The 22785-nt window shown below is 65.8% G+C and overlaps 1 protein-coding gene across 1 annotated transcript in view; it reads right to left on the reverse strand.

Annotated features, from left to right (window-relative positions):
• Positions 1-22785, reverse strand: part of LOC119111664 (dedicator of cytokinesis protein 3) — a 72340-nt gene that overhangs the window by 11612 nt on the left and 37943 nt on the right. Inside the window, exons 3-6 of the mRNA XM_037235473.1 lie at positions 18368-18464; positions 13841-13989; positions 2980-3064; positions 313-348 (exon numbers count right to left, since the gene is read on the reverse strand). Coding sequence (XP_037091368.1) covers positions 313-348; positions 2980-3064; positions 13841-13989; positions 18368-18464 — 367 coding nt within the window. The remainder of the gene's footprint in view (positions 1-312; positions 349-2979; positions 3065-13840; positions 13990-18367; positions 18465-22785) is intronic.

Consider the following 22785-nt stretch of genomic DNA (forward strand, 5'->3'; position numbering starts at 1 on the left):
CGGCCCCGGACAGGCATCAGCGACACGGCCGGTCGGCAACACGCCGGCACGAGTGGGCGACATCCCGCGGTCCGGGCACGTGCCGCGTGACGAAAGGGTGGCGGCGCGTGAGTCATGTGGCGCGGCCGACCCACTGACTCAGTCAGATCCGACCGAGATAAACGGCCCAATCACGGCCGGTCGGCAGCCGGCCGATGCCTCGGCACGACTAGCGGTGCCGCCCGGCGAGCACGGCCGCCTACGAGCCAGCCGGGCGACACCAGAGCTGGCGCTTCGGCGTCTCGAGCGACGCCAGCTGGTCGGCGCACTCACCGACATGCCCTGCGACGTCTCCAGACTCTGGGTGTGCTGAAACAAGGAGCGAGCCGTCAGCGCCGCATCAAAGCCGGGCCGGTTCCGGCCTCATGGCCTGCGGTCATCGTCCCAGCCGCCCTGACCTCCGCGCGCCTCTCGGAAGCCACTGAGTCACAACAGGGCGCCCCGGGTCGCCGCGGACGTAATTGCCCCGTTGACGAGAGCGCCGCGGGCCGTTGCGACCATTGCGGCGCGGACGGAAGGCGGCTCCAGCCTTGAAACGACGGAGCAAAACACGCTGGCGCAAAAACAAATGATCCGCGGCGGCCGACGACAAAGGGCGGACCGGCAGTAAGACGGCGATAAGCGTCATTAGACCACGCCGTCACGGCCGGCCCGGCCCGCCATCGAAAGCCGTCCGCAAGCATGCTGTCGGTCGCCGAGCGTCCGCATGTTTTAACGGCCAGAGCCAGGCGCCGAAGGTTGAAAGTGAAATTTTGGCCGTAGGTTATTCATTAGCATGTCGGTGAAAACCCACGCTCTGTCAGCTTGTGGCGTTTTTAGAACAGTGCCGCTGAAGAAAGTTTCCGATCACTTTCACACATGATCACAGCGACGTCACGTAACAAACTGACGGCTGTGAAATCCAATTACGATCACTGAGGCTTCGGCGATGATGGACAAACGATGTTGATAGGTGATAAGCCAACGAATGAATCTGATAGCAAACCATAAGCACCTAACTCATCTGTACTTACGGTACGCTAGCACGATAAATGCTTCTTTAACGGGTTGGGGATGCGTTAACATAACCCTCTTGATCAAAAACCACTACAGTGCAGTCCCTTTTGACCGTATGCTCACTACTTGGGGTTGTAGCCCCTACCTCCTACAAAGAAATGGGACGAGTTCATAATTACGGTAGCGAAAACACACTTCACGCACGCAACAGTCGGCACACTATACAGCACCAACGATTTATCAGGCGCGAACGAGGGGCGATGGGAAGGTACAAGGTTCACACCTAGGGCCTACATACCCACGCGCGCACGCACAATGCTCCCCCATGTCTCCTTTCTGCCACGCGTGCCTGAACTACTTCTCAGCGGTTTCCGGACACTGGTCCAAATACCGTCGCGGGTGCCGGCGATGGGTGCCATCACCCCCAACACGGCAACCCTCCACCCCTGACCCCGAGCATCTGTCTGTCCACGCAGACGCACGGCGCCGACGACTCATCCCCCAACACAGCACCCTCCCCTGACCCGAGCATCACAGTCTGTCCACAGCAGACGCACGCGCCGACCGACTCAACACCCCCAACGCGCACCCTCCCCTGACCCCGAGCTCACAGTCTGTCCACGGCAGACGCACGGCGCCGACCGACTCAAACACCCCCAACACAGCACCCTCCCCTGACCCCGAGCATCAAGTCTGTCCACAGCAGACGCACGGCGCCCGACCGACTCAACACCCCAACAGCACCCTCCCTGACCCCGAGCATCACAGTCTGTCCACAGCAGACGCACGGCGCCGACCGACTCACACCCAACACAGCACCCTCCCCAGACCCCGAGCATCACAGTCTGTCCACGGCAGACGCACGGGCCCGACGACTCATCACCCCCAACACAGCACCCTCCCAGACCCCGAGCATCACAGTCTGTCCACGGCAGACGCACGCGCCCGACCGAATCAACACCCCAACACAGCACCCTCCCCAGACCCCGAGCATCACAGTCTGTCCACGGCAGACGCACGGCGCCGACCGACTCAACACCCCAACAGCACCCTCCCCTGACCCCGAGCATCAACAGTCTGTCCACGGCAGACGCACGGCGCCGACCGACTCAGACCTGCGAGCGGTCCGGCCAGCCGACGCTGCACATGTCCAGCCGCGGCAGCCGGACGAGGCGGGCGGTAATCGCAACAGGACGGCCGTGATGGCGGTGGTCGGCGCAGTCAGGCATGGTACGCGAATCACCCCACAGATCTGAGCGCCCACGCGTGCCGGCCATTCAAAACAGAGCCGCCGCCGGACTTGACGCAATGGTCCCCCGCACTAGTGGCCGCTCATAATGGGTCGCGCAGCCAGTAGCGGGACCGGTTCATGCCGGTGACCAGTGATTCATTGTGATTCACGAGCATTTCGCGTTCACGGGGCGGTGCGCTCGCGTGCATGCTGTGCATTTACTACGCGTCACAAACGCAGCACTGCAAGCGCGGGGCAAAGCCGAACCTGACGTTACACAGGAGTGAGACCTCTGGCTTTCCACCGCGGCCAAACGTGCCACATTGTGCTTTGCTGGCACGTGACACATTCATGTGGGGCAAACCTGTTCAATGAACAAGGGTGCACTAAATCGCTGAACGGCACAGCATGATGCATCACTTCCACTCGGACAGCAACGTCCACTACCACTCAGACAACAGCGATCACTACCACTCAGACCACAACGATCACTTCCACCCCCGCAGTGACAGTTACCAGTACGTTGGCCTTCACAGCACGTGTTAGGCACGGTGACACCCAGCGGATGCGTATTAAAACAATCCGAGTTCATTACGTCCGATGATCAAAACCACGCAGCGCATGCTGCCACCATCGGCAGGGCGCGCGGCGCTGATCCCTGCTCAGAGCGACACCAGGCGCCGCTGCCGCCCCTCTGCCGGCTCGGTACTCACCACCTGGTGCAGGGTCACCACCGAGATGGCGTCCGGGTCGAGCATGGAGCCGAGCACGCGCGGCACCAGGTCCAGGCCCAGGCTCCTGGAACAGGGCGCGACGGGTCAGGCCGGCGCTGACTCACGCCGCGCGCGGACTCGCGGCGACTCGGTGACTCACGACCCCGAGTCACCGCCGGGTGCAGGGCGCCGCTCCGGAAAGCGGCGCGCTCCGGTGAAACCGTCCGTGATTTCGGCCGCGGAAAAGCTGCGAGCTCATCGTCAAGTCACGCGGCGAATCGCCCCCGCCGCGAGTCGACGCCGGGCAGCCGAGACGGGCACGGGAGAGCAGAGGCCGCGCGCCCGAGCCCGCGCCCGACGGCCGCTGCCGGCTCGATGCGCGCATATGACGCGCGGGCGGGCGAGCGTCGATCACAGTTCCATTGATGGCGGATTCCGATCTGCCTGCCGTCTGAGCCAATCGTAAACAAGCGCAGCGCCGGGCGCGGCGAGGCGAGGAGACGCAGAGCCGGCTCGGCACAGAGAGAATTCCCGGATCGCGTGCGACGCCATTTGCGAGACGCGCTATGCAGTGTGCTCGCCCTCCACCTGTGACCTGATGTTTTACGAGGGCTTGTGTGCGTTGTAAGACGAGGTGCAGACGGGACATTGCGAAGGCCAGGCGGAGGGGGAGGGGGGGGGGGGGGAAAGCTCCAGGAATTCCGCAGCGCTCGCGTGGTGTGATGGGGCATGGCACCGGCTTGGCTAGCAGACGTATAGTAACCGCGAGCGCTTAGCTGATTGTTCACATAAACTGTCGCAGTGCAGTTCGCGCAGCACCTGTGCCATGAACTTAACAATGGTTCAGGCGATCGGAACGAAGTCCTCACACGAATGTCGACGGGCGTGATCAGAAATGGCACAGGCTTGGACCGAGAACGAGTGCAGAATTCCCATCGGTCCTGCCGCAGTGCGTGGGCAGGAATTCGGACGCGTTAATTCGCAGCTGAGTGCATCCCGAGCTGACGTCAGCCTCGTCCTCCGGCGCCGAGCAGCGCTGCCAGCCGGCCATCACCGCCAATTACCTCATCAGCGGAGTTAGTGCCACAACAACAGAGGCGCCGTCCGCACGCCACGAAGACGTCCTCGTGTCACCGAGGCGAGCGGCTGGCCCAACCGACCGACCCCGATCCTGCTGGCCCGTCTCCAGCGGCAGCGGCGCAGGTCTACGCCGGCGGGGGGGGGGGGGGGGGGGAGTCGGTCGCCGTTCATCCCGTTGATCATGCCCGGAGTAGTGCGGGGAAGTCTGTAGGCGGCCGTGGTACGCCGCCAGGGGTGCAGCAGCAGGGCCGGTCGTAACACCAACCACGCCTTCACAATCGCAACGATTCCACTTTGCGCCGTTTGATTCAGTGACGGTCTTTTAAAACATCTTTGTATCGCCGTCATCAATTTATATCAGTCCGTCCTCCGCTGGATCCATCGGTGCCATTCAAAGGCCATACATCAGCTTGCGAGCTGGGCCCCGGCGTACGACTGCAGACCGCCAGTGCGTGTGGCGACCGTGCGCCACGTCAGCCGCATCCACGGCACTTATCCATGGGAGTGGCGCAGCCAGCCCGTGCGTGAACGATCAACGACATAATGACACATTGACGGTCTCACTGATGGAGACACGCACACCGGCTCCCAGGTGGAGACCGCTGTCGCAGATGCACCGTTGGCATCGCTTACGTGGGCTGCTCGTCACATTCCCGGCGTCAGGGACACGACGGTGAACGCCGCCACTACCGACCAGCCGGGCAGCTCTGGACAAAACTCAGGCTTAGGTGACGCATCCAACCGATGAGCGAAAGATGAGCAAGCGTCACGCTTTGTGTAGGCCGGCAGCGTGAGGCCCCGTGACGCGGTGACGGCCTGCGGCGTGAGGCCTCGTAACGCGGTGACAGCCGGCGGCGTGAGGCCCTGTAGCAAGGCGACAGCCGGCGGCGTGAGGCCCCGTGACGCGGTGACGGCCTGCGGCGTGAGGCCTCGTAACGCGGCGACAGCCGGCAGCGTGAGGCCCTGTAGCAAGGCGACAGCCGGCGGCGTGAGGCCTTGTGGCGCGGTGGCGGCCGGCGAGCCGCAATGGTCGGCCGAGCCGCCGCAGCGCACGCATCGGAGGCGCGCGTCCGTGACCCGTTGACCGGCGGGTGAAACCGAGCTGGCGGCCCCGGGTCAGGGCGTGGGAACGCGCGCAGTTTTCACTTTCTGCGCAGTGCTGCGAAGCAGAGAGGGCAGCGGGACCTTCCACCGACGACAGGCCGGTGAAACCGGCCGCGCCCGTGCCCGCGGACGGGAGCCGGCACCGCGCCCGGCGGGACACCCGAGAGCCGTGCCGGCGTGACGGCCTCATCTCGCCCACCCAGCGGGTCTCCACTCGCCGCGCACAGCTCGCGGCGAATTCCGCTTGCAAACACGCAGCAGCGGCCAAATAAACAGGCGGTGATGGATGACGGTGCGCACGGCTAATGGCTATACCCTCCAAACGCTCGGTGGCGGGGCGGCAAAAACAGACGGACGGCAGATGCGCGCCCTCCGCGACGTCCGTGCGCCGCGTGTGAAAGCAGCGGCGTCGCTGATCTATCTGCGGCGTTCCCATCCTTTTTGCCCCGCTTCCGGTCGGCGCTCGCTCCGCCCCTGTGCAAGCGGGCGCCGCGCAGTGGATGAAATACGAGACAGGCCGGGAGGGGACGCGATCTCGCAGCAATGCGTCCCCTTCCCTTCCCTAAACCCGGCCCGCGCGCATTCCTCCGCCAACCAGCTGCTCCCTCGAGCTCCCCGTTCCCACCCTCCCGTTAGTTCTCGCGAGCTGCTCCGAAGCAAAAGGCGGCGCGCGAAGCCGACTTTCGGTGCGTGTTGTCGACTCCGCTCTGCTGCCGACAACGCACGCCACCATCGACAGCGGCGCCCATCGATTCGGAGCGGGCCGCGTTTCGTTGGTCCCCACCGCCCGACCAGCGAACGCGTGTCGCGCCGCTCCCCGCCGCCAGTCGTGACACAGTTTCGCTGACCGCCAGCTATTCGGCGGCCGCTTCCCGGTCGGCGCGGCCGCCGGCGTGAAATTGTTCCCACGCCCGCGGCGGCGCCGGCGGCCGATACTGAGTGCGCCGCGCGCGCCTTATCGGCTGCCCGCGCCGTCATTATCTGCCACCGGAGACGCCTGCGGGGCGGCGGCAGCTGCCGGCGCGTCGGCTGCCGCACCACAGACTGACGGCTTTATGACGGGGGCGCCGCCGGACACGCCTCCACTCATCGCCGCACCGCCGGCTGGGGACCCAGCCTCATCCCTCTGTCCACTCGCCGCCACACCGCCGGCTAGGGACCCCGGCCTCCCCTCTGTCCACTCGCCGCCACATCGCCGGCTGGGAGCCCCAGCCTCTCTCCGCGGCCACAGGCGTCCTGGCTGATGCAGGAAGGAGACGCTGACGGATGGCAGCATTCGACGCCGCATGTCCGGTTCCGGATGATGCATCACCAGGCAGGAGGTGTCCTCACTCGAGTACAGGACTGCGGACGGCCCAGTCAGGCAGGACGGACCAGGGACCAGGTCAGCTGGCCAGCTGACTGGCCGACCAGGTGACAGGCCAGCTGACTGGCCGGGTGATGACCGGGTGATGGCCGGGTGACGGGACAGCTGACTGACCGGGTGATGACCGGGTGACAGGCCAGCTGACTGACCGGATGATGACCGGGTGACAGGCCAGCTGACTGACCGGGTGATGACCGGGTGACAGGCCAGCTGACTGACTGGATGACACGCTAGCTGACTGATCGGGTGACAGGGTAACTGACCGTCCGGGTGACAGGCCAGCTGACTGACCGGGTGACAGGCCAGCTGACTGACCGGGTGATGACCGGGTGACAGGCCAGCTGACTGGCCGGATGACAGGCCAGCTGACCGCCCGGGTGACAGGCCAGCTGACTGACCGGGTGATGACCGGGTGACAGGCCAGCTGACTGACCGGGTGACAGACCAGCTGACTGATCGGGGTGACAGGCTAGCTGACTGACCGGGTGACAGGCCAGCTGACTGATCGGGTGACGACCGGGTGACGGGGCAGCTGACTGCCGCGGCACGTGTCGGCCGGCAGACCGGGACACACGGCTGCCGATGGACCGGGCGGAAGCCGTGGCGCCACCGGCCAGGGCGGACGGCGACCCAGCTGTCAGGCATTCCCCCAGACGTGGCCCGTGGCGAGACAGTCACAGAGGGTGACTGACTGGCTGGCGCCATGGCGGAGGACCGCCGGAGCAGGGAGGGTGGTCTCAGGCGAACGTGGCGGCCGGCTCGGTAGCCACGTGCCGCCGCGGCTACACGGCTCGCACCGATGGTGCCCGGGCAGTCCTTCGGTGCCGCCAACTGTTGCAAGCCACCTGAAGTGATTACGATCGCGCGGATCCCTGGGTGTCGCGTTGAGCCGCCGGCGCCGGACGGGTAACTCGGCAGGAGCGACGTTTACACGCAGGGCTTCAGATTAAGGCATTCCGCCGCGGAAGGCAACCTGTCGACCGGCCCTGGGAAGCCGTACACGGATCACAGAGCCCAGCCAAAGCCCATTAGCGTTCTCACTGCGCGCTCTCATTCTCGCCATTCCTTACCGATTCCCCCCCCCCCCCTCTTCACAGGCAAGACGCATGACCGGCTTAGATCCGCCACAACTCGGCTAATAGCCGGCTGGATGAAACATTAGGCCGCAGCACATAATCCCTCACCTCGACACAACGCCATTTACACATCGGCGAATTGTGCGGACCATTGTCCGAACGAGCCACGTGGGCGATCAATCTAACCAGGGCCTCCGCCCCTGCGTCACTTCTGTCAGCGAAAACCCCATCAGCTCCACAGAGACTTCACGGCGCGCACAGTGCAGCGCGACCAGAGGGCGCCAGCAGCACCTGAACAGGAAACCCAACACCCAGCAGCCCGCGCCATAATCGGTCGCGCTCCTCAGGCCACAGGAACGTGACCTACGAATGGACCATCCGCAGCGCGCAAATGCGCAGGAACAATGCGGCCAACTAGGCAGGTTTCGGGCGCGCGAATTCCGACCGCACCAATTGAAGACGTCAAAGCGTCGTAAACAGACGGCCGTGTCCTCCGGCGGCGGAGCTCATCCACGCCGGCTCGGCACGACGAGGCTCTCCGAAGCCGTCGCGTTCCGGCCGCGGTCGAGCCGTGGGCGCCGGGCCCCGTCCCACCGCCGGTCCCTCGCATCTGATCGGTCGGCGGCGCGGCGCAGGCGTCGTCCGGCCGCCAGCGCCGGTGCGTTACGCACTCCGCACCGTCGCCATCCCCCGCCGGCGTGCGGAGAAAGTTGTTTTTCTGCGCGGCGAGTGCGTCTCCCACCGGCAGCTGCCCGACAGAGCTCGGACGCGGCCTGGCAGCCCGCGGAGATGCCAGCGATCTGAAGCGGCCCCGGCCGCGCCAAAATCCGATCCATACAGCGCATCAGCTTTGAAGCTGACTGCCGGATTACCTTCCCGGTCCGGAATGTAATAAAGCTCATTTGCCAAGGGAGCCAACGGCCCGCCGGCAGAATAACCCCGCCCGGTGAGGCAAGCGGCGAATTTATAGGCGCATCACGCAGCTGGCGGGCATCCTAAACAGCCGGCCGGCGTCCGTTTCGCAAAACTTGCGCTCTCACGCCGTCGCGCGCCGTTACCGAGGACCGCAGCGAGCGGGAGCCTGCCGCGGGCCGTCCGCGCCGAGCTGGCAGGAGCCGGGATTCCCTTCACGGATCGGGAGGACGTGGAGCCGCCGGCCGCAGCGCAGCCGCTGCCGCCACTCTCGGCCCTGCCCTCCGCCGATTTGGGTCGACTCGTTGGCATCGGTGTGCAGCGACGGTGTCCGCGGTCGGGTCAATAGCACTGACGCCGACCGCGCACAGGTGCACCGCGGGCGCCGCCGAACGCGCCCGCGGCGGCGTCCGCACGGCACAGGCTCGCGCCGAGCCGGGCCGACCGCCCCCAGGTGCGCCGGCTCCGCATGCCGACGCTGTTACGCCCCGGTGCTCCCCGCGGCGCCAATATTGACCCAGTCGAGCGGCCTCGCCGGCAATTTGGACAATCGAATCAGGCCGTACCGGCCGACCGCGGCGGGTTTCGTGCGCGGGCCGACTGTCGGCATACCGCCGACGCAGCCGGTGTGACGCGCGCCGGCCGCCCGGCACGTCCGCGCTGCTGTGGCGTGGCGAGGCGCGGCGCTGTGCCGGGCCGCCGGCAACGCCGCGCCGCGCACCGCCCGGCCGGGCTCACCGCGCAGACGGGCGAGAGGCGCGGCCGGGAGCGGCCCAACCCGGGAGCACACGCCGCCAGGCTCTGCGTCTGAGTGTACAGCCACACCTGCCGGCCAGCCGAGACAGCGGGCGGCGGCCGGTCAGGTCCTGTGGTGACCGTGAGCCGGAGTCCGTCTGAGGACGGGCAGGAGGGCCGCACCTGACTGACGGGACCGCCTAACAAAAGCTCGGGCCGTCGCCAAGCCAGGCACGGCCGTCTGTTGGGACAGCGTCAACAGGCGGGCCGGGCCTGACAGGGCTGACGTCACCGGCGCCGCCGGTGGCCGCTGGCCATAAGTGCGCCGCGCTGGCCGCCGAGGACGGGACGCACGAGAGCGTGTCTGGACCGGCCGCGCTGAGTCCGGCCCACAGGCCAGGGACCGCGAGCTTCGGCAGCTCAGGGCCGAGCCCAAGCCAGTCGTCCTGGCAGTGGGCCCGGCTAGACCACATAACAGGCTGCACTGATGGCTGGGATCCTCCTCCTCACAAAAAGAAGACATCCTTCTTCCACGGGCGCGCCCGGGCAAAACCGCGCTCCGCGCACTGAGCCATGCGACGGTGATGAAGAGCCCGCTCAGTCAATGCTCCCAGCGATCTCAACCACCACGATCTATTCTCATCACAACGTAACTGGCTTATGATGAATGCACCGATGAATTCATATAATGCTTGCCAGTTACGGCGATCGCGCCTATCGGACAGGTATTCAGGAAAATTCCGTTCACCCAATGTAGAAGCTGGATCGGGTTTTAGACTTCGATCGTGAATTCGGTAAATCTCAAGGCAACAGCGGGCATGGAAGTAGGCATGAACGATTTCAGCTCATAATACGGATCATCGATGTCTACAAAGCGATTTAATGCCACGGAAACAAACGGATTACCAAAATGGCGGACTGTTGGCACGCGTGGTACCATACGATAAACGTGGCAAGTGTTAGCGAGAACACGTTGCGAGAATATGAACTCAGGCAATACGCAAATAACACGAATGTACGCGAATGACCAACGCAAATCACAATCAGCACATCACGTGACGCATTGCACATTGAGCAACAGAGGTAGAGCAATTCAACGACCAACCTGTCCCGGGCAGATGCACTGTCGACCGGTGAACAAAACAATGCCGCGTGGTCATCTGATGAGTTCTACAACAATGCTGGCGCGCGTGCTATCTGGTCCTGGACAATACTGCTGTCTGTCGACACCGAGACCGTCTGGTCGGCTGGTGATGGTGGGGGGGGGGGGGGGGGGGGGTCAGACGGGTCACAGAGTCGGGTTCGACCGTCCGGCAGGCCGCTGAGAGCGCCGGCGCTCGGCGACGCGTCAGCCGGATTTGTTCGTTGACATGTCAGCTCCTGCTAATTCCTAAACAGACTAGTGGTGCAGCGGCCTAGCGGTGTCAGTAGTGGTGCAGCGGCCTAGCGGTGTCAGTAGTAGTGCAGCGGCCTATCAGTGTCAGTCAGTTACACGATGAAAGCTTATCAAAGCCACCTGTGATTTGCAAGCGGATCGCTCGAACAGTGACAGACAAGGGTACACAGAGCGGACGTGGCAGGTGCTCCTGAAGCCGACGGCAGTTGTGCGGCGGCACAGAGCGGGCGTGACAGGTGCTCCTGAATCCGACGGCAACGGTGATAGTTGTGCGGCGGCACAGAGCGGGCGGCGGGAGAGGGCTGACCGGCCGACCGCTGGTCAGGTGTCCTGTGTGTGTGTCCTGCTGGTGACTGTCTGCCCAGAGTCGGCTGGTCAGGTGTCCTGTGTGTGTGTCCTGCTGGTGAGCTGTCTGCCCAGAGCCGGCTGGTCAGGTGTCCTGTGTGTGTGCCCTGCTGGTGACTGCTGTCTGCCAGAGCCGGCTGGTCAGGTGTCCCGTGTGTGTGTCCTGCTGTGAGCTGTCTGCCCAGAGCCGCTGGTCAGGTGTCCTGTGTGTGTGTCCTGCTGGTGAGCTGTCTGCCCGGAGCCGGCTGGTCAGGTGTCCCGGGTGTGGTGTCCTGCTGGTGAGCTGTCTGCCCAGAGCCGGCTGGTCAGGTGTCCCTGTGTGTGTCCTGCTGGTGGCTATCTGCCCAGAGCCGGCTGGTCAGGTGTCCTGTGTGTGTGTCCTGCTGGTGAGCTGTCTGCCCAGAGCGGCTGGTCAGGTTGTCCTGTGTGTGTGTCCTGCTGGTGAGCTGTCTGCCCAGAGCCGGCTGGTCAGGTGTCCTGTGTGTGTGCCCTGCTGGTGAGCTGTCTGCCCAGAGCCGGCTGGTCAGGTGTCCTGTGTGTGTCCTGCTGGTGAGCTGTCTGCCCAAAGCCGGCTGGTCAGGTGTCCGTGTGTGTCCTGCTGGTGAGCTGTCTGCCCAAGCCGGCTGGTCAGGTGTCCCGTGTGTGTCCTGCTGGTGAGCTGTCTGCCAGAGCCGGCTGGTCAGGTGTCCCGTGTGTGTGTCCTGCTGGTGAGCTGTCTGCCCAGAGCCGGCTGGTCAGGTGTCCCGTGTGTGTGTCCTGCTGGTGAGCTGTCTGCCCAGAGCCAGCTGGTCAGGTGTCCCGTGTGTGTGTCCTGCTGGTGAGCTGTCTGCCCAGAGCCAGCTGGTCAGTTGTCCTGTGTGTGTGTCCTGCTGGTGAGCTGTCTGCCCAGAGCCGGCTGGTCAGGTGTCCCGTGTGTGTGTCCTGCTGGTGAGCTGTCTGCCCAGAGCCGGCTGCCGGGCGGCAGTCCACCGCAGGCGGCGAGGCCGCGCGCTGCCTCGCTCACACCACGCACGATCGTTGCCGAGGCCGAGGCCAGGCCGCCGCCGCCGCCTTCTCACCACAAAACACGGATGCTGGTGATGGTGGCGGCGGCGGCCGCGGACGCCTGCCAGCCCTCGTCAATTACTTCTGGACATTCGAGGGAAGCCAGACCAGGCGTCAGCCAAAAGCAAGGAAAAGTTCATTTCCGTCCCACCTGCGACCGTGCTGGAGCAGCATGGACGAGCTGGCCGCTGAGCGCCGCCACCCCTCGGCCGCGGGCGTCGCGAGAGAACGGCTGGGCGCCAGGTCATAGAACAGCGTGGGGGGGGGGGGGGGGGCAACCCGGCGAGCTCCCCGAGCGGTGATCGTCCCCGAGTGTGAATCTCGACTGGCCGCGTTCCATCACGGTCCGATCCGGCTGATGGATGTACCGCGTCCGGAGGCCGGGCGTCACTGCCACGAGCGAGACAGACGTCGCGATCAACCGGCGCCAATCTCGCTTCACGGCCGAGCTATGCTCATCCATCACACCCGAAGCGGCCGGTCGGCGACCACCACACGCCGCCGACGCCGACCCCGCACGCCCGCTCCCGGCCAGCTCCCTCCGCGCCGCCGCCGGCGCCGCGGCCACAATAGCCAGCCCCGTTCGGCGCGATCTCGGCTCCCGCTGCAGCGACGCCGCGGCCTTGACCGCCCACCTAGCCGGGCCATCACCGGCGTCTCACGCGCCAGATGGCGCGGCCTGCGCTGCCACATCGCTCACCTCGCGGCGAGCGGGCGGGGCGGCGCCGCCCGGACGCCGGATAGCTCCGCCCGCCGGGCTGCCCCGGCCGACCCGCCGGCGCGCCACCGGACGTCCAGGGTCGGCCGGGTCAGACCGGCTAAGGAGGTCGGGCTGCCGGCGGCCGCCGCGCGCCGCGGGTCACGGCTGCGGGTCGCACCGGCGCCGGCGCCGAGATAAGCCCCGGCGGAGCGGAAGCGCGCCGAGGAGCCGGCGGCGCGCTGACCTCACCCGTCGCTGGCATCGGTGGGGCGGCGATAACGCGGCTGGGAAGCGGCTCCGCGCGCTGCGGCGGGGTCGGGTGATGGGGGCGTATCCGCGCACCACACCCGAGCCGGCCGCATCGTCCATCCCGGGGGGCGTGAGCAGCGCCACAGCGCGCGTGCGGCGGCGACCGCGCGTGCGCGCTGGCGTGTTGCCGTCCCTCTCTGCTCACGAGCTCTAGCAGCGACAGCGCACACATGCAGTGGCGACCTCGCCTCCTTCTCTCCTCCTCTCTGCTCGTAAGCACTAGCGTGACCAGGGCGCACATGCGTCGGTGTCGGCGGGGACGGCCGGTGGCTGACCGCAGACCGTCACCGCCGAGACCGCGGCGACCGCACGGAGACCGCGCTCGATCCGGCCCGGCCCAGCATGCGGGCCACGTCAGTAGGCCGCCCGTCCGACCCCAGCCACAACCTGACACCGGTGGGCCAGGCTGCGGGCACCGGCGTCAGCCTGACACCGGTGCCGGCCCCGGTCAGCGCCGGCCGGACCGACTGCGACCCGGGCTCCAGCTCCGGTGCACGCGCGGGGGTGCCCGGACACCACCGCCAGGGCGGCGGGCCAAACCTAACCAGTGGCCACCGAGGAAGCCGACAGCTGATGTTGGCAAACGTCTTCACAAACCTCGCCCACAGCCGAGCCGACGGCGGTAGCTGGAAAGTCGGCCGGCAGACCGAGCCGACCGCGAACGAGGCGTGCTCCTAGCCAGTTGGCTGCGCTGGAAATCCGCCGGGCGGAGCTTTGCGAGTCACGTCCGAGACGCCAGCTCGCGCCGGGGTCCGCAGAGCCGCCCGCGAGGCGACGACGACCGGCGCACTGACCTGTTTCCCCAGTCGATCTTGGCGGTGACCTTGATCCGCAGCTCGCGGGTCTGGTCCTGGGTCAGCGTGCCCGTCACCAGCTGGCGTCGCCAGTCCAGCAGCTCGTGCATCACCTTCCAGAGCGTGGCGACCTCGTGCGCCTCCCGGCCCTGTCAGAGAGGCGAACACACGAGGGTCAGCGCTGCACACGGCGCGGTCACACTTGGCATGGCGAACCCCCTCCCCCTCCCCCCAGGCAGACGCCGGGCCAACGCATAACGCAGCGGATTATGGCTTGTGTGGCGAGCGTGGAGTGACGCACGCTCCACGTTTACAGCAAGGCGCGGTGCGGCTCTGGGAAATACCAAGGCTTGTGAGGGGCACCGGAACGCCTGCAAAAGCGCCGCATCCCAAGGTCAGTCGGGGCGGCTGTGAAGGTAGGAGCGCGAAACCTCACAAAGCTGATAACCCGCCTCGCTGTTCGTACCGGTGACAAAACCATCAGTGACTAGCCGTCACTGTGTCAGTGCACCAGTTCACGACTGAGCCTTGTATGTCACTTTCGTCATTCAAAAATAAGAAATTATCAGTCAGCACCGCGATGGTTGGTCTCTGGGAGGGTATTTACGCGTCTACGAGGAACGAGACACTTCAAACAAACACAGCCATCCAAACTGGTTTTTAAAGCCGACCTCAGATAAGGACGCCAGCCGGCTCAGTCCACCAGCGCCCACAAAAACACTGCAACCCGGTATCAGATACGGGTAGATAGCGGCCGTCTCAGAGCCGCAAGCCACCGAGACAACAGCCCCTGGCGACGAGCCCAGCCGGGCAGAACGGGGCGGGCGGCGGCACGGCGGACGTCCGCCAGGCGGTTTCCCACAGACGCCACGTCGGCAACAATACAACGCTCCCACGCAGCGGGGGCGACCAAACGGAGATTTACGGCGAGTGAAATGTCATTTTGGGAGGCCCCGCGGCGCCGGCGCCGCCAGCGCTCCGGACGAGCGACCACTCCCATCAGAGGCTTGGGCGTTTCGGCGCCGGCGACCTTGGTGCAGCTCGGTCAACACTTCCCCGCTGGCTGGCCTGCGGTCCCGCTCGCCGCTGCCACACCGGCGGAGAGTGACAAAGGCCGGCAGCGGGTCCGCCGGGCCGCCAGCCAGCGGCTCGGCGGCCGATCGTTACGGCGAGACGGGCGACAGGGGAGCCGTCGGCACCCTTCGACGCATCGAGCCAGGTCGGGCTCGGCTGTCTGGGACAGTGAGTCAGACCGCTGCCACCTGTCTGAATACTGAGGTCAGGACCTGTCTGACGGAGCCATGTAATCACCGCAGATGGTAACTGAGAAGCCTACATACGCGGTGCCGGTGATTACATGCCACCGCGCGTGACAGTTTGTTTTACGATCGTCGCCAGACCGCAGCACAATACTCGTCACGGATGGGCGAACCTGAACCTCGCGTGGACGGCACAAGGCTCAAATCATGGCCATCACCACGCTGCTTCCAGCCCTTCTCTTTCTCAGGTGTATTTAAGTGGCCTGTGTTCAACACGCCGGTCACAGGCCGCGTCTTTCGCTCGTCTGTCCTGCGCCTTTCGTACGTTTGTTCCCTCCGTACGCGGTATTTAGCCCGTCCGCCGCTCTGCGCCCGCCCTCCGTCCGCGGCGCGTCTGCCCCGCCCCAGATCTGTCAGCAGTGGCGGCGTCGGGCGGATAATCCGGCGGCGGCAGGGGCTCGGGGCAGACGGCGGGGACACGCGGGGCAGACAGCGCGACGCCGGCGGCGGCCGTCATCGCTCCCCGCCGATCGATGGCGGCATGATTCGCCGGTGCCCGCTGACCAGACTGGCACAGAGGGGCCGCCGTGAGGCGGTGTGCTTGCACGGCCGGCCGCCGCGGGGGGAGGCGAGACGGTCCCGGGTGGCCGGTGGCGAGCAGGTCCGGCCCCCGCCGACCGACGCCGCAGGGAGGGCCGCGGTGACAGAGCACAGCAGGGCTGACCGGCACAGAAGGGAGGGAAGTGAGGAGGGAGAGGAGGGGTCACGCCCAGCCCTCGCCGGCCGGCATACGGGGGCGCGCGGCGCAGGTGACGGGGCTCATCCCACAGGTGACCGACGCACGCTCCGACAGGCGCGTAAGAAAGTCCTCGCCGAGGCCGGGGCGGACGGCCGGGAGGTCCGGCCGCCGGTCCATCGCCGGCGGCGGACAGGTGCCGCCGGGCTCTGATTACCCGGCCTGATAGATCGGCCCCGACACGTCCTGTCCGTGAGCGAAGAGCGGAGCGCATCGCACGGAGCGCGGCGGCGGCCGGACGACCACCGCGCGCAGATGCTCGGGACGAAGCCGATTCGGTGGGCTGTGACCAAGGCGCCGGCACCAGTGAGAGCACAGTGGTCTATAGCGCCATACGATACATCGTGGCAGGGCACGTCAAATTTAGGATGATACTCCCTGCCACTGAAATACTGGGAGAGTAACATGCAGCCGGCAAAGACCTTTCATGGGCTGTCGTCTCTGCTCCCTTCCGTTCCAAGCATTGTCTTCATGCAGAGCCCCCGCGTGTTCGTGCCTCTAGTTCGCTGTCGCCATCAGCAAGCAAACCGGAGGGTGCGGCATAACTACAGGCTGACACACCTGTGAGCAGGCAGCGAAAAGGGGCCGACACACAACCGGGGGCGGCGAAAGCCATGCCCCCACTCCCCGCCGACGACCGCAGGCCAATTGCAAGCCGACTCCGACACTGTTGTCCACCGGGCGGGGGCGCCAGGGCGGGCGGGCTGCACTGCTGTCCCCAGGCGGGGGCGCCAGGGCGGGCGGGCTAACACTGCTGTCCCCAGGCGGGGGCGCCAGGGGCGGGCGGGCTGCACTGCTTGTCCCAGGCGGGGGCGCCAGGGCGGGCGGGCTACACTGCTGTCCCCAGGCGCGGGGCGCGAGGGTGGGCGGGGCTTCACTGCTGTCTACCAAGCAAGGGCAAGAGTGCGGCGCCTCTCACGACCGCTGGCCGCGGACATGCGGCCCATCTATCATGCGCCATGCGGACGCCGTCGGCATGAGCCGCCCGAGCCCGCACACTGGGGGGGGGGGGGGGATCGATTGACGGGGTTTGCGTGCGCCTCGGGGCGTCCACCGGCCGCCCACCGCTGCTTACTGTTTCGCACGAACGCAGCTACAGAATGGACGAGACCTGAATGTACAGTAATTGGCGGGCGTAGGTGACAGTTTGATTGGTGGGGTCGCCGAACGCTTAGGGAACGGCAAATCATTTGAGCAAGCGTGGTGGTAACGACCCACTTCACCTACTTATGTCCCAAAGATCCTACTGATAACATTTAATCGAGAGATCACATAATGCTAACCGTTAAAAGCACTGGTGCTCAGCGTGAAAGCCCAAAGACAATAGCAGTATCATCATAATGTTGTCCCACATATGACTGTCCCACTTGTTGAAGAGACTCCCTTTCACTCTACAGCTCGACAGAAGAACGACTTAATGACATTTTGATACGCTCATATGCACTTGAGTTACTCTACCCGAACAATAATAACAGCATAAAAATAAACATAGCGGTAAAGGGTTCATATAACAATGGGGGGGGGGGGGGGGCTGGGCAGGAAAAAATGGCGAGACCTAACCCAAATACATAAAGACGTGTTTCACCCGGATCTAGCTCACTTTCCTCTCAAAGTTGCGGGTTGGCTGCTAGAGCACCTTCAGATGAATAGAACGCTCTATCCCTGCACAAACCAGACACAGACCGCGATTCTCCGCGTCACCATCCAACCGCACTATCGACAATCGCGACGTTTGGCCCTCTGCGGAGCATTCAAGTACATTTATTTCAAAAGAGGGTCATCGCATCCATCCGGGAAAAGAACCCACTTTCAGGCAGCGACATTGAAATATGCTTCCGGTCACACCGGAAGGGTTCGGCCACAACCAGAGCCGCCGGATTTCTGCTACGGTTCGCATGGGCCCTCTCCACATGGGTGGGGTCCACAGCCACATCAGCCGAGGATGTGCTGAATGCGCTCCCGAGCAGGTGCTGTCCCCCGCGGCTTCAGTGGCACGCGCCAGTACCGCGCAACGCTGAGTTTCGATGCAGCCGCGAGGCGCTGTTGATCGTGTTGCAAGGGGTGCAGGCGAGACAGAGCTTCCGGCGACGGGCGATACAGCCCGCCATTAGTGCTGAATTGCCACGACATCCGGCCCCGGATCGGCCGACTTGGCGCGTGCCGCATGCGAGCGAGCTCAACTGCGCAACAGGGCGCTGCTCCGATTCGCCGCCTCGTCATCTGAGGCCGTGCCGTCCTGCGTCCTCACCAGCAGCGGCAGCGGCAGCAGCAGAGGCGCAGCGGCAGTCGGTCGGCCGGTGTTCGCGGCCGGCCATTGTCTCAATTCTCACGTGCTCTATCGCACTGGAGAGCGTGTGAACCGATCGAGCAGGCCGGGCGGGCCGGGGCGGCGGCCGGAGGCACGGCCGTACGCCGCACGCCGCAGGCTGCCGACAGCGGCGGCGCCGCGGGCCGACAGCGCTCGGTACTCACGATGTACAGCTGCTTCCATCGCTCGCTCCACTCCCTGAGCACCTGGGTCACCTCCGTGACCACGCTGTCTTCGATGGGCGTGATCACCTCCTGGGGCCTGAAACGACACAGCGCGCCGGTCAGACAGCATTTGGCGCGGTCGCAGCGCAAACGAGAGCCTGTTCGGCTCTCGAATGGACACCAGCTCGGCCGGCGAGGCGTGAGGAAAACTCTGGCCGGCTACAGCGACAGGCAACCATGCCCAGGTGGCGGCCGCATAATCCCAGGCTCGGCAGGCCGCACCTAACCATGAATCAAGCAGGTGTGCCATGGCATCCGTGCATTGTTGACCGCCACAGTTTTTCGAGAGATATACGCCAATTGGTGCTGATCGGATGGTTCCGGCCCTGCACGATAAAAACAAAATACAAAGCTTTGACGAATCTTCGAACGCCGAGGACGCGGAAAACGGGCAAAACGCCAAGTCCATGAATCGCGTGCACTTACGCCGACAGGACATTGGCGGCCAATGCATCGGGGCTGCGAGGCTCAAAGGCCCAGTATGGCATGGACGACGGGTGCGCTGAACCCGACCGAATGACGGCGCAGAACTGCCGGCAAACCGCCGGACGGGAAACTGCCCGGTCACGACTCGAGCGCGGCGCGCCGATTTCCGAGAGGCTGCGTCGTTAGCCGGCCGCGGTGGCGCCTCCTCAGGCACGCGGCGCGCTGCTCGCCGTTTCCCGAGCTCTCGGAGGATGACGGACGCGTGCCGGCGGCGCTCGGCGCCATCGCCGGCCCCGCCGCCGCCCGCTACGCCGGCGTGGCAGCCGCCGCGCTCAGGCCGGGCCAAGGCCGTGTGGCCGAGCCGGCGCCGCCTTCTGGCCGCGCCGACCACGTTCTTTGGCCGCCGTGCTCGCGCTCGGACCCTGCTGTATCCGCGCAGACGACGTTCTCTGGCCATGCTGTGCTCGCGTCCGACCCTGCTGTAATCCGCGCAGACAACGTTCTCTGGCCATGCTGTGCTCGCGCCCGGACCCTGCTGTAGCCGCGCAGGCGCGTTCTCTGGCCATGCTGTGACCGCGCACGGACACCCTTGCCATGGCGGGCGGCCAGCCGTATCACCAGGGGCGCCGCCGGCGGTTCCCGTCACGCGCGGGACACCCGCCAAATTCGGCACATACACACACACACACACACACACACACACACCACACACACACACACACACACACACACACACACACACACACACACACACACACACACACACCACACACCACACCACACACACACACGCGCGCGCGCGCGTCGGACTCGCCCGCGCTCTGGGAAAACCTCTCGTTTGGCGCCCGCCAGTGGGCACGTGACTGGTAGTGACGACGTGCGGCACAGACCGACCGCCAGCTCAGCCGAGTCGCAGCCGGTGGCAACAGCGACGCGACACCGACTCGGCAGGCACGCGCCAAGGGCTCGAGCGCGCGTCGGTCGCCTCTGACAAGGCGCCGAGACTCAGCGATGTCTGAGGAGCAGGCGACACGTGGCCGGCGCCAGGCTTTAGACGCCCGGCGACGAGACGTCACGTGCCAGAAGGGGGGGGGGAGGGAGGAGTCACAGCGGAGTGACGCGGTGTCGTACGACCACGCGCGCCCGAGATGGATCTGCAAATCCTGATTAGGTGACCAGGTCACCACCGAGGCGGTAGCAGAACCATCTGGGGTCACGAAACCACCTAGAGAGCGATGGTGTATGACGAAGGAGCCCTGCATGGCCACACAATTCCTTCATCAGTCCGTGAATCCCACATGTCCATTAAGGAGGGCGTAGGCCGGCGGCCACCAGCGCGTATCCACGTATCTCAGAAAACACCATCAGCACCTGGCCCACGAGCGGTCACACCGCGGCCAGGGGGCGTCCCTGCCGGGGGGTGCGGTCCCGAGGCGCTGCCAGGCGCACCGTTGTCAGCCGCTCTATTTTGGCCGGCGCGTCCCCCGCCGAGCAGGGAGCGTCGGGTCCGACGCGGCCCGGCCGCCGGCGCCGCCAGCTGACTCACGGCGACAGGCTCCAGCGGCGGCCTCCGCGAACCGCCGCCGCTGGCGCCGACACAAGGCGTTCGCCGGCGCTGGTGACGCGGCGGCTCCGAGCCCCGCCCGTCCTGGGAGCGCGGCCCATCGGCCGGTCTCGGTAGCGTGACGAACGGTCCACGGTACGTGGGCCAAGGTGCCGAAGTCCAGACATCCCCAGAAAATCGCGCTGCCAGCGTCGATCGGCAAGCAACATCAAAGCAAGCTCTTTCTCGATCGGAGCCCAGTGAGATGCAGCTGGACAAACTGTCCCCCTCCAAAAAAGAGAGCCTTCAACGCCACCTGTGCCGAACACAAAGTCTTCAGCCGTCTAGTCCTCGGCACAGATACCTCGGCTCTGCTGCACAGCTCAGCGGTCCAACAGCAGCTCACCGCCACGCCGCACAGCAACAGTGCAGCGCTGGACCGGTTTCGCGCTCACTTTCCATCGTCTGACCTGGCGGCCGGCGACCTATCGCGGCCGGCGCCGGGCACATGCCGGCGCGCGCGGCCGGCACGAGAGTGAAAGCGGCCGGCGAGACGCGGGCCCGAGGGAGCGCCTCACCCCGGCCGGATCAGGGGCGGCGGCGGCCAGCGGCACCGGCCGTGATCGCGGTGAAAACCGAGAGTGACGGCAGGACCTGCCGACGCCGACAGCCCGCGGGTGGGAGACGGCTGGCTGCCGCGCCAGGTCGTTTAGAGAGGCGGCGGGAGAGCGGTGTCGCCCCGAGGTTCGGGTCACCGTGTACGCGAGAAGACTGACCACTGAAGTCCGCAGCATGCCGAAAGGCTTGACAAGTTCCATTCTTTTCGGTGACGGCCTAGCCCGATACACATAAGTGCATCCTGCAGAAATAACTCTTCACACAGAGCCAGTCCACGATACAACACCGCGCACCCCGTGACGCCTCCCACCCCGCCGGCGCCACCGTCCCGTTCGATCGCCCCTGTCCCGACATCTCAATAACCGGTCCGGCCTGGCCCGCCGCTAATACACCGACTACGGCGCCATGCCGGAGGCTGGGGACGCGGCCGCCGGCACGGCGCTCGCCCTCCTCCCCCTCCCCTCCCCGGACCCCAGACGGCCCACCGGCTCTCAGCCAGACCCGGCCGCCGCCGCTCATCACAGTGCCACCGGGCTCATTACGGGCCCGCGGCGGCCGGCACGGGGCCGTGTGCGCGGGCCTGACATCGCGCGACACCCGGACCGGCCCGGGTGGAGGCGCTCCCGGCCGTGGGCAGGCCGGCACGGGCCGTCCCCTCCGCGGCCGGCACCGGTGCACCGCGCGAGAGCGACAGCGCGCCGACGGGTCGCAGCAGGAAGCTGCTCGTTAGGCCGGCGCGGTGCATGGACCGCCGGGACGGGCGCCCGGCCGGCCGCGACCGCTCGGGGCCGGCGGCGGACCACCGCGGCGGATGGTCATCAGGCAACGGCCGAGCAGACACATGGCGGGTCTCGAGACGACGGAAGAAATCTTAAACACGGCCATTAGGCCACCATTACCCAGCCCCGCCGCCGCAGGATGGTCACCCAGCTGACTACCGCTGTTCGGGATAATTCGTCATCAGAGGCGGTTTCTTTTTCGTGGCTGACTCCGCGGCTCACGGGAGTTCGTGGGTGAAAAGGCGTCGACAAACAACCGATGGAAACACTTTGGACCTCGCAGCACGGATAGCATAGATAAAGTCGTCCCATGCAATCAGACCAGTCGTAGGCGACTGCACCAAAGCTGAAAGGCGGAACAATGGAGCGGCAATTTTGTCGATATCTTTCAGACCCGAGAAACCACTGATCTCCTTTTCGGGTCAGTGGAGCCTGGGCGCTCGCAAGGCCCGTTCAACAGCTAACCCACAGGCGGCAGCAGCCCAGCACGGCCGGTCTCGCATGACTGAAACAGGACGAGGTCCAGGCGCGCCGCGGTCGGGACCAGGAACAAGCAGACTTCAGTCATGCGAAGAGCCGCCATGGGGACCAGAAACAGCGGGCTTCAGCCATGCGAATCTTCAGCGCACATGAGACCCACCGCCGCTGTCGAATCGCGAGCTATCTATAGCCCATCTCCTCGGGAGCGCGGCACGTCGTCCAGAGCGTACCAATGCCATCTCCCCTCCTTCTCATCCATCCGGTTGCGTGCGGCAGCAGCTCAGGGAAACTCGGTCCACGTGCGTCAGCCGTCCGCCGGCCATCACACGAGAAAGCCCCTCCAATCCGGCTGGCCGGCCGCCCCGACAGCCGCGCACGAGTAAAAACAGAGCCCGGGCCGGCGCCGGTTTCACCGGGAGCGTCCTCGCGACGGGCACGGAGGAGCTGGCGCGAGGACCGCCGAGCCGACCGGACCACGTCCTGCGTGCCGCCGCCTGCCAGCCTGGCCCGGC

The sequence above is a fragment of the Pollicipes pollicipes genome, unplaced genomic scaffold (assembly GCF_011947565.3).
Source record: "Pollicipes pollicipes isolate AB1234 unplaced genomic scaffold, Ppol_2.1 Scaffold_7261;HRSCAF=8764_pilon_pilon_pilon, whole genome shotgun sequence".
Lineage (NCBI taxonomy): Eukaryota > Metazoa > Arthropoda > Thecostraca > Pollicipedomorpha > Pollicipedidae > Pollicipes > Pollicipes pollicipes.